We start from the raw sequence: 11,801 nt of genomic DNA, 5'->3' as shown, positions 1-11,801 counted from the left end.
AAAAAAAAAAAAAAAAAAAAGCCAAATCACTAATTTCTCTATTTTTTTTTTCAAGGAAAGCTGATGCCTATTTCAATACCTACAGAGTTTAAAGTTGTAGATTCACGATGACCTTGGTTTTCCCTTCTGTGCTTTATGCATCTTCTCACCCCTGAAAAAACAAATAAATTTCATCAAACTCAGGTCTCCGCCTTGTAGAATGCATGTGAGAACATTCTTTCACACTTTCACCACTTTCACGCAAGAGAAGCATAAGAAGCAAAAAGGAGAAATTCACTGAAACTTAAACGTGGACAAATATTGCAGGAAGCAGCTGATTTTCGAATTCTCGTACCACTGAGTCAAGTGTTCTAGTGAAAGGACATATGTTAATTAGTCATGTAATTACCACACGTTGGCCTAGCATGGAGATGGCTTTTGACTTATCGTATGACTAGCACCACTCCCTCTCCAGCAAAGATGTGAGTGGCAAGACTGTGGCAGGACACAGAAGCCATAGGACGAGCAAGTCAACATTGACTTGCTATGGATGCCCAGAAATTCAAACACACACACAAATAACTCAAGTATATGTACTCAATAGGTGTGTGCATTAAAATCAATATGAGATGGAAGAATCTGCATGTCTCTGAGCACAATTACAGTGGCTTAAACATCCAGAATATATTTTCAGCTAAACAATGCTAAAGGCAAGGCAAACTTTCTTCTTCAACTGAACTGAAGAAACAGAGTATTGTTCTAACAGAGAAGGGAAAATTGGATACTCCTAAGTTACTGAAATTTGGTGTGACCCTGTAGTTTATGGATGATTTAAAGGGATTTTTCTAGACTAATTATGATTATACCTAATTTCAGCTTATCTACTGACTTTACTAAGTCACCCTTGCATAACATGTGTCCCCACAGTATTTTAAGTTAAGAAGGTGAAATAATTAAAAACAAGCAAGTTGGGCAAGGAAGAGGAGGAAGAGAAGGACAAGTTTTTTTGTTTGTTTGTTTTTGTTTTTGTTTTTGTTTAGTGTTCCCTGCAATATGTTTCCTGGGAATGCATTTGCTTCTTGTGTCTTCTTTTTGCATAAGGAGATATCAATAAATGGTAAATAACTACTTCTGATTTTTGGCCAACTCTGCTACTGCAGAGAACCCTTGTTCATAGGGAGGATTGGAATACCACTCAATGTCCCAAAACTCTTGCTCAGAAACTAGCTGAGGGATCATTTTATTTGTTCTTATCAATCAACTCTCAAGGCTGCATTCAGGGGCAAGAAATTAACAATACATAAATCTACCAAACTGGTAGCTTTTTATAGGTAGGAGTGAGGCATATTTTTGTGAACTACTTCCTAAGTTATTTCAATCTACAGTTTGAACACAGCAAGAACTTACCGCAAACAATTAGTGGAATTAGGAAAAGAAGGAGACACAACCACAGCAAGTCAGATCTGAATCCTGTAGGTTGGAACATTGGAAATTTTATATGAAAATAAGTAATCTTTAAGATTAAACAGAGGACTCTCAAATAATCAAAAGGGATTGTTTTTTTCTTCACATTTTTCCATGGGGATGGGGGAAAGGAGAAGATAACTGTAAAAAAAAATTACCTTCCTCTTTGCACTTGGCATTGCTGGTTAGTGTGCATTCCTTGATGATTCCATGTTCACATCTGGAAAAAAAAGTACAGGGGAAATTCAAAAGCCTAGTGGAATGATTCTTTTATCATTTTCAATGGCGCATTATAAATAAGAGGCCATTTTATTCAACTTTGCATCTCTGGCAAATGTATTCCCTCAAATATTTCTAGATTAGTATCTAAAGTTGGCACAAGTTAATACAATTTGGATGGCTAGATGAAAAATATCATAAGGAATGACTCTATTTCAAAATTTCCAGAGTTAAAGGAAGATAGAAAAAATATTGATACACAAGAGATGAAGTAGACACAAAAATAAACTTAAACCTGGTAATAAACTGAATATAAATCCTATAGCTTAAACTAGCTCTTAAAATAAACTGCCAAAAGTAATTTCAAAAATTCCCATAGACCAAGAAAATGGCCTGATGACAGCTACACCCATGATGCAGCTTAAGGAGGTTGCTCAGCTGGCCTTTAGAGGCTGCCACTTTTAGCATCAGGTGGTGATCAGGAGACACAAGAGGTTCATGTGGGACTTCCTTCAGACAGACAAACATCGACAGTCAGGTTGCCTGAGTTCACAGCCTCTGCCCATTATTTCACTAGGAGAGCTTGGGAAGTCAAACTGCCATTAGCCCATTTTCTCATCAATAACATGGAAATAATAGTATCTATTTCAAAAGGTTATGATGAAAAGAAAATTAAATCAAGATTATGAAATATTGTTATTATTTTACTAAGTCAGTTCCTTCCCCAATGCCTACCTACCCTGCCATCATAGGGGCACTTAAAGACACATGGGGCCAGGGGAGAGTCTGGGACAACTGCACATACAATTTTTCTAGCAAATAAAACAGAAAGCACCATGTCCTTAATTCTTAAGCCTATTCGATAAACTCCTAAAAGCTTCCCAAGATGAATCACAAGTCAGGTTCTCTAACTCTGGGTCAAAACCGACCTCTTTAGCCTAAAAGACAAAGCCCTTCATGATTCAGCCCTGACCCCTTCTTAGTCTTTCCTACACTCCAGCTAAGTACCCTGTTTTCCTGAACTTCCTTTGTCTCTTTGTAGCTGCTATTCCCCTGCCTCAAATGTGCATTCCATCATGTGCACCTGTTAATGCTTTCTTTTCTTTCTTCAAGACTAAGGCCATGAGACACATTCATGTCTTCACCTCCATCTCCTTAGGCAGAATTGAAAACTTTTCCCATGTAATTTATAATTCCTGGAACATAAGTCTCCTCTGATGCTATTCTCATGCTGTTGATACACAATAACCATTGCTTTTCTCGACTCTCTGTGCTCCTGGACTGATACCTTGATGCCAGGCATGTGTCTGGCTCATATCTTTAACTTAACTGGCCAGCACAGTGTCACCTACACAGGAAGTGTTCACTAATGTTTAAATGAGCAAACGGTCATCTAATTGCTTGGAGGCAAAGCAAGACTAGAACCCTAATTTTTAACTGTCAATCAGTGTTACTTCCCTAGGAAAACAATAATTCTCAAGTTATATCTAGTGTTTTAATCAGAGAAAGACTAAAACTTACATGCTGCAAGGGTCACAGTGTTCACATACAGCAGAATCACAAAAAAAGTTTGGTTTACATCTGCACTTGGTATTCTGGGTCCGGGTGCAGTTGATTTCCACTTCTAAGCCTAGAGAATCAATTTGCAAACTATTAGTTATAGGAGCTAATTATAAATGGACTATGAAAATGGTGGTCAGGAGCTGCATGGATTTTTGAGATCTACCGCTTATATCAACAGTCACAGCGTAACATCCGTAATACAATTGGGGTTTAAACACAGAACAGGCAACCCCAGATTGAAATATCCAGCAATCATTTAGCAGCCACCAAGACAAACCTCACCATTCCTCTTGTCTACAGCCCTAATACACAAGGGTGACTTGGGGACTGGCAGCATCAGCATCAACTGGGAGCTTGTTAAAAATGCAGAATGGGCTGGGGGCGGTGGCTCACGCCTATAATCCCAACACTCTGGGAGGCCAAGGTGGGTGGATCACCTGAGGTCATGGGTTTGAGACCAGCCTGGCCAATGTGGTGAAGCCCTGTGTCTACTGAAAAGACAAAAAATCAGCCAGGTATGTTGGCAGGCGCCTGTAATCCTAGCTACTCAGGAGGCTGAGGCAGGAGAATCGCTTGAACCCGGAGGGCAGAGGTTGCAGTGAGCTGAGATTGTACCACTTCACTCCAGCCTGGCCGAAAGACTGAGACTCTGCCTCAAAGAAAAAAAATGCAGAATGTTAGACTGTACCCTAGACTGAATCAGACCAATACCAAGACCCTCACTCAGAGACTTTGATTTCATTGCCCTGAGCAGGAACTAAACATTAAACATTTTTAATAGCTCCCTAAGCAATTGTAATGCATTGCCAGGGATGAGAAACATTGCTTTACAGCCTGAATAGGAACAGGAAAAGCTTTATGTCCAGAGGCTTCTTCATGTCAAACCAAACTAGAAATACTTCTGTTATACTTTAATCTGGGCCCTTAGAATAGATTGAGATATCCATGAAGATTCAGGTCCCCAATGGGAATTATCAGGACAAACTAAATCCCCAAAGAAATGGGGAGCATTTCTACCCACCTGCTGGATTTCTGTGTCCTTGTTTCTGTGTCCAGCCTTCTGAGCTTTTTCTGGCCATGAACAAGCACCATTATACAAGTATAAATCAAGGCCAGAAACAAAATATGAGGTTTTGATTTGAGCTGATGAACCCTGTTCCTAGGGTTCATATTTAGTCATTCTTCCACATCTAGAAGAATTGCCTAGACCTACTTGTAAAGGTCTAGATCAGTAATTAGCTCGGTACCTGGTCCTGTGGTACCCTAGCCACCTGTCCTTCCCTTTCCTGTATATCAGTGTAGCACCACAGTAGGCCCCAATTTCAAATTGCCTTATAAATGGCTCTACATGGAATTCCAAGATCGGTCTCTTTCAATTGCTTTTTAAGACTCTTACCATGTTCTTCATCACACAATCTACATCTTCTGCATTTGGAAGAAAAATGACTTTTGTCGGTGTATTCCTTCCCTTCTTGGCAGGGCACGCAGTCTGGTTCATCCCCATCTCCCGTGCAATGCCTAGCTTTCTTTTCGCCTGTCCAAGGCAAAAAGGGGCAAGTGTTTGAACAGGACATGGGCAAGCAACAGGGTGGGAAGTATGCAGGGGGGACAGACAATAAACTCTTCTAAAACACAAGGGAAGTGGCAATAGGCTAATGATTTATAAATACAATGGGGGAGAAAAATTATTGCAAAAGTCATGTCAAGAGTCAGAAAGTCTCCCAAGACAAAAGCTAAATGAGTGATTGAAGGAATATACCTATAGAAATAGGATGATTAACAACAGGAGCATATCAAAAAAAGAAAAAAAGGAAGGTTAGAATGACAAAATCCACTGGACAACCTATGCCAACAACTAACTTCTTTGGAGAAAGGGGAGAGGTTGGTAGGTATATATTCAGAGTGGGGATAGTTGCTACTGGTCACTGAGAATATCCAACTAACTCATTGGTCTGACTTCTTATTTTACTTTCCAAAGTCCACAGATCCTGATAAGAAATAGTGTAATAAGGAAGAGAACATCTGAAGTTTTAAAAGTCTTGGTCAAATCTTTAGCAGCTGTAAAATCTTTAACAAAGTGTTGTTTTCTCCTGCATATGATGGAGATAGTAATATTTCTCTTACATTGCTATCAGAGCTGCACTCAGCCTGCCTAGTGAGCACCTTTGTTCTCCCCTTTCTATTACTTTTTCATCAAAAGACAGGGTACATATTGATGAGTTTTGATAAGCATTAACAAACTTAAACAAAAATTTATTATCTGTCAGGTTTGTTATCTTAAACAATTTTAAATAATATACACATTTGCATTAATTTAAAAATGAAGTGATTCACTGTATTGCTGTTAATATTATCCAATGTATTCTCTTGAAAAATTCATTTATCTGATAGGTGTTTATTAAATGCCTATTGAGTGTTAGGAACTTTTTATAAGTTTTATATTGTGCAGGAAATGAGATAAAGCCTTGATCACCAACGATTTTACCTTCTCAGGCTGGAGGCATTTACAATACTGAAATAAATATATTGATATCAAGTGCTAAAAATGCTATGGGGAAAGCGAGATGACGGTAAGGGAATAGAGAATGAAGAAGAAAGTGACAGAAAATATCAGGGGAAGTGTCTGAGAAAAACATTACTAGTGACTCTAATTGTTAATGGTATAACTAATTTTTTAAAAATAAGCAGTCTAGGCCGGGTGCGGTGGCTCACGCCTGTAATCCCAGCACTTTGGAAGGCCAAGATGGGCAGATCATGAGGTCAAGAGATCAAGACCATCCTCGCCAACATGGTGAAACCCCATCTCTACTAAAAAATACAAAAATTAGCTGGGTGTGGTGGCGCGTGCCTGCAGTCCCAGCTACTAGGGAGGCTGAGGCAGGAGAATTGCTTGAACCCAGGAGGCGGAGGTTGCGGTGAGCTGAGATTGCGCCACCGTACTCTAGCCTGGTGCCTGGCAACAGAGCAAGGCTCTGTCTCAGAAAAAAAATAAATAAATAAAAAAATAAGCAGTCTAATCTGCTTTGCTCATATATACAGCAAAAAGTATTTCTGCTGTGTTTCCTAGGTACATGACTTCCTCAATAACTTCATATATTGTTTTTGATAAAACAAAATATTTTCTACCAGAGTAAATGATGACATGTAAATGTATATGCTATTTTAGTAAGTAAAGAAAATATTTGTCAATAGAAAACACACTGGGGTCTGCTGGGGGGAAATAGGGGAGGGACAGTGGGGGTGGGGAGTTGGGGAGAGATAGCATGGGGAGAAATGCTAGATACAGTGAAGGGGAGGAAGGCAGCAAATCACACTGCCATGTGTGTACCTATGCAACTATCTTGCATGTTCTTCACATGTACCCCAAAACCTAAAATGCAATTAAAAAAAAAGAAAAAAAAAAGAAGAAAAAAATAAACAAACTGAAGATTCCCAGAACAAAATTCAAAAATAGTGCTTAGGGCTATATAAGATTGTAGCAATATTTTAGAAAAAATAGAGCCCAAGTCCAAGTATAATTTTATTTTTTGCTAGTGGTATTGTATTCTACTGGTCTCTGAATGAACTGGTCTCTTTAATGAATTATCTTGCAGAATGTGCCTTGCACAACATCTTTGGTATGATGGAGATACAATAAACCACAGGTTCCTTCTTTCCTTCAAAGTATGAAAACAATTTATTAAAATAAGAAAATGAATGGTTGTTTTATTGAAAATAATATTTTTAAATACTTTTTTAGTATAATGGTACATATGCTTATTGCAGATAATTTGAAAAAGGCAGGAAAGTGTAATAAGCACTTACATAACAGGCCAGGCACAGTGGCTCATACCTGTAATCCCAGTACATTGGGAGGCCAAGGCAGGCAGATCACCTGAGGTCAGGAGTTTGAGACCAGACTGACCAACATGGCAAAACCCTGTCTCTATGAAAAATACAAAAAATTAGCCCAGCGTGGTAGTGTGTACCTGTAGTCCCAGCTACTTGGGAGGCTAAGGCTGGAGAATCACTTGAATCCAGGAGCCACAGGTTGCAGTGGGCCGAGATCATATCACTGTACTTCAGCCTAGACTACAGAGTGAGACTCCATCTCAAGGACAATAAACAAAAAAACAACAACTATATATAAAAAATCCTGAGATATTGACTGTTATTTTGTTGCATTCCTATGCATATAAATACATATATGTATATACATAAGCATATACATAACAGGTGTGTGTGTGTATATATATGTATAATGTGCATATGTGAAACATGTATGTAGTATACCATAGAATCCTTCTTATTAAATATGATGATGTGAGGACGACTTCTTTGACCTTTTAATAAAAAATGTCAATCTACATAGGAAATCACTTACAAATGCTGTAAATATTTTAATTTATAAAATATAACTATATAATCATTTGACACTCTTGGGATGTAAAAGTTATTAGAATCCCAGGTTTTTTCCTACTTAAGTAACATCCATAATGTATCACCTATAATTTCCTGTTTGTCTGTTTTTCTTTCTTTCTTCATTTCTTTCTTTTCCCCCTTCCCTCCCTCCCTTCCTCTTTCCTTCCCTCCTTCCCTTCTTCCTTCCCTTTTTCCTTCCTCCCTTCCTCCCTCCCTCTCTTCCCTCCTTTCTTTCTTTTATTTTTTTGAGATGGAGTCTTACTCAGTCGCCCAGGCTGGAGTGCAGTGGCATGATCTCGGCTCACTGCAACCTCCACCTCCCAGGTTCAAGCTATTCCCTTGCCTCAGCCTCCTGAATAGCTGGGACTACAGGTGTGCACCATCCATGCCCAGTTAATTTTTGTATTATTATTATTATTTTTTTTAACAGAGACAAGTTTTCACCATGTTGGCCAGGATGGTCTCGATTTATTGATCTCATGATCCACCCACCTTGGCCTCCTAAAGTGCTGAGATTACAGGTTTCAGCCACCAAGCCCAGCCCCTTCCTAATGAAATGAAAACATAAACACGCCAATAATCTGTATGAATGGCTTTAGACATTTTCGTGACTTTTTTCTACTATTTAACATATATTTTGCCCTCACATCATTCATCAACAACATTTTAGCAGCTCATCTTTACTGAATTATCCAAAGCACTCAACCTAGTTTTCACAGAAATAAAATCTGTCTTTTCTCTGTATTTGTATTTCACTGATATATGCAATAGTCAATGAAATTACATTTGAATATCACAACACCAATGAGTATAAACAGATTTGGAAGCAATTCGAATTGATAAGCCTAAAATTCAACACGAGGGAATTGAAGTGGGAGGAGTATTTAAAATGGTTGGATGCCACCCAGGGTATTTTATAGAGGGATCAGGGAGAATCATTAATCCAGCCAGATCAGTTGGAAATGACTTAAGATTTGAAATATATCAGAAAACATGACTTTGTTTGATACATACTATTTCAGTCTTTGAATATCCCTAAATTTACCTAAGCAATTCCACATCATATTGATAATGAAATATTATGTTTACAATATTTTCCTTTATTTTTTATTATTTTCTCAAGGCATGTTCTTATAAGTTAATTGCTATCTTAGTGAGTAAACATTTTTAAATTTTTGACTCATATATCCAAATTTCTTTCTTAAAAGTTTATAACAATTTACATTTATACTTCTTAAATGAAAATAAAACAAAGCAAAACCAAAAAGGCAGCAAACAAAAATCCTTGACAGTTTGATGTGCAAAGCATATTTTCTTCATTTTAATTTGCATTTTAGGTGTTAAAATTATAAACAAAGATTTCAATTTATAGGACAAATTGATTGTGTTTAGCAAGTTTTAATAAAGCCAGGAAGCCATTTTTTATTCATGTTGGAAAGATTTAAATGTAATGGGTTTAAGTGTAAATGGGTTGGGTTATAAGGAAGATTGTTCCACAAGGGCTATTAAAATCTGGACAGGAAGCATAGGGAGACTGGTAGAATCTTTTCACAAATAGGACCCATCCTGTGTTGCAGCTTGGGTGCTGGAAGCCTGGGAGGCCAACCGTGAAACGTACTACAGTTCCTTTTGGTTCTATTAATCTATCACATGAACCCATGTAATAGTTTTCCTTTTTTCAACTCTACTCAAAGTTGAAAAAATGTTTGCACAATTGCATTTTGCTTAGCTTCTAATTTACCGGTGTTTGAAGGATTTCTGATCTGAACTTAGTTTGCTTTCAAAGTGTTGATTTAAAAAAAAAAAAAAAGGCTGTGTGTGTCTGCTTGTTTCTTTTCTTTTTCATCTAGTTATTCAGCTGCAGAATGCAAATATATTTTGCAGGCTTCAGTGCCAGGAAAGCTTTCTTAGAGACCTACTGATTGAAGGGAAGTGCTGAGACATGTCCCTGAAGAGTAGAAGTCCCTTGCTTTCAGAGTTCCGCTATTATTATGAGAGACCCTAATCAGTTTTGACATCATAAGCGTTCATATTCACAAATGAGTCATTTTTGCTTAGAAAAAAATGAAGCAAAATAGACCAATCTTCTCATTTCATAGGTACATGTCACTTGTAAATTATATTTATCCATAACCACATCAAATAAGTGTGACAAATATAAATAAAACTCATCTTTGGAAAATAATTTCATGGTTGTTTTTTCTCCCAGTTATGCTATATAATATAGGAGAACCAAAAGCTGTAAAATTATTATGGTAATTATTACTATGTGCCACTCCTAACTGTGACTTTCACTGTAATCTCTGGATGTCTTGTGTAACATACCTGGACCACAGGGCTTCTGGCACAATTGGCCCCCGTCATACTGGTCTTCCAAGTTCTGAGTCTCAATTGCAGTAACAGCTTTCCTCAATTCCAGCCCCTTGGGGTTGATATCAGTCACTTGAGCATTAACACTTTTGGACAATAATCCAAATAATTTAAGAACCTGTAAAATAAAAGCATGAAGAGAATTTTATTCATTTTGAAATAAGCAACATGGTAAAAAGTGTAACGCGCTCAAAATTGGTGGTATCTGCTGTGCACAGGCAAAGCCGATGTGGGCTCCACCATCTTTCAGATTTCTCTCCAAGAAAGCAGCAGGTCACCTATACAACAGTTCAGACCACAGGTTCTTCAAACCACACTAGAAACAGCACCATGGATGACAGAAGCCAGGCCTCTGCTCAGAGGTGAACAGGGCCTCCCACTTACTGCCTTGCCTTTGTGAATAAAATCACTTACATTCTCCAAGTCTCAGTTTCTTTATCTACAAGTGGAAATAACCTCTTCCTCATAGGTTCGTTGTGAAAAGGTAAATAGAATAATGCACTTAAAGCTGTTAGCACAGAACCTGGGACATAACAAATACGTGCCCAATAAGTGTGCTATTTTTATTATTAAAGTTTCAGGGAGGGGCAGCATAGTGTAGTAGGAAAGAGAAATTTCAAAAACAACTGTGGTTTGAACACCAGGTCTGACACCAAAGATGAATATCCGAGAGAGAGAGAGAGACAGAGAGACAGACAGACAGACAAAGAGAGTCCCATATGGGTATAGCGCCCTGCCTTCCTTGATATGCTAATTTTACCCAATATTTAGGAGACAGTATTATGAGGAGGTCCACAATTGCTGGTTTAAATCTTCAAGTACCCAGGTGACAGATTACACAGAGTGCAAGAAATGATTTGTCCAGTAATTCACAGTTAAGAGTGGCTAAGTAAAGACTCAGAGCAAGGACTTCTGGCCCAAATCTGGGCTGTAAGAGTTTCCTAAATACTTTTACTCCATGTAGGCATGCAAACAACTCCATTTGTTTTTAGATAATTGTTGGTAAGAAGCCTGCCAAGGACCTTCAAGACAAATGGATACGAGGGAAAGGGGAGGTGTTTGACAGGAATTCACTAAGAACCAGAAGTTATCCCCAAGTCCTCCAATCTGAGAAAACTGTAGCTAGACACTCAAAGCCAGGGCTCTTGCTGGCAGGGAAGGCAAAACTTGCCAGCCTAGGCCCGAAGCTTGGGAAGAAGCTGAGTTTGCATTTCCCTCTCTCCAGTCTGGGCACTGAACTTCTCAGAACAGCCATGACCATGAGTGCAACCTCTCACAGGGGTGAGGAAATGGAATGAACAGACAAATAATTAGAAACTGGAACTCATCCTATGCTAGAGTCTGTGCATTTGCTCCCTTTGAACCTCCCAGAAACAGGGACACATGAGATTTGTTCTTTGCATCAGATGACAAGCAACTGAGAGAAAATTGGATATTTACCCATTTCCTGCAGCATCAGTGAAGAAGAATCACTTTTCATAGTCAACTAGGTTACAGAGTAGAAGAAATGATGCAAGAATGAGCAGACACAGAAGATGATGACTGAGCCCCTGCCCCAGGACCACGCCAGTCTGAAAGGATTTTCCTAACTTTCTCAGGAATGGTCAGCCCTTGGATCTAGCATGGCGGTTATAAACAGAGCAGCAGCTCAGCGACTGAATTAAACTACTAGAAGAAATACAGACCCCCATTCAGGCTTATTCCAGTGTCAGTGTGGCAAATGGCCCTGATAAGCTAGGATTTGAAAAGGAACCAAAACAAGAAAAAAAAAGAACTTGGAAGAAATACAGAAAATACCAATAGAA

General features: G+C 38.5%; 1 protein-coding gene across 1 annotated transcript in view; it reads right to left on the bottom strand.

The window, feature by feature from the left end:
- FAS (Fas cell surface death receptor) overlaps positions 1-11,801 on the bottom strand; it is a 26,966-nt gene that overhangs the window by 3,579 nt on the left and 11,586 nt on the right. Inside the window, exons 2-7 of the mRNA XM_017510124.2 lie at positions 9,952-10,114; positions 4,622-4,759; positions 3,184-3,292; positions 1,602-1,663; positions 1,387-1,449; positions 84-151 (exon numbers count right to left, since the gene is read on the bottom strand). Coding sequence (XP_017365613.2) covers positions 84-151; positions 1,387-1,449; positions 1,602-1,663; positions 3,184-3,292; positions 4,622-4,759; positions 9,952-10,114 — 603 coding nt within the window. The remainder of the gene's footprint in view (positions 1-83; positions 152-1,386; positions 1,450-1,601; positions 1,664-3,183; positions 3,293-4,621; positions 4,760-9,951; positions 10,115-11,801) is intronic.

Source organism: Cebus imitator, unplaced genomic scaffold (assembly GCF_001604975.1).
Source record: "Cebus imitator isolate Cc_AM_T3 unplaced genomic scaffold, Cebus_imitator-1.0 Scaffold431, whole genome shotgun sequence".
In the NCBI taxonomy this organism is placed as follows: Eukaryota; Metazoa; Chordata; class Mammalia; order Primates; family Cebidae; genus Cebus; species Cebus imitator.
This window is presented reverse-complemented; position numbering and strand designations above follow the sequence as displayed.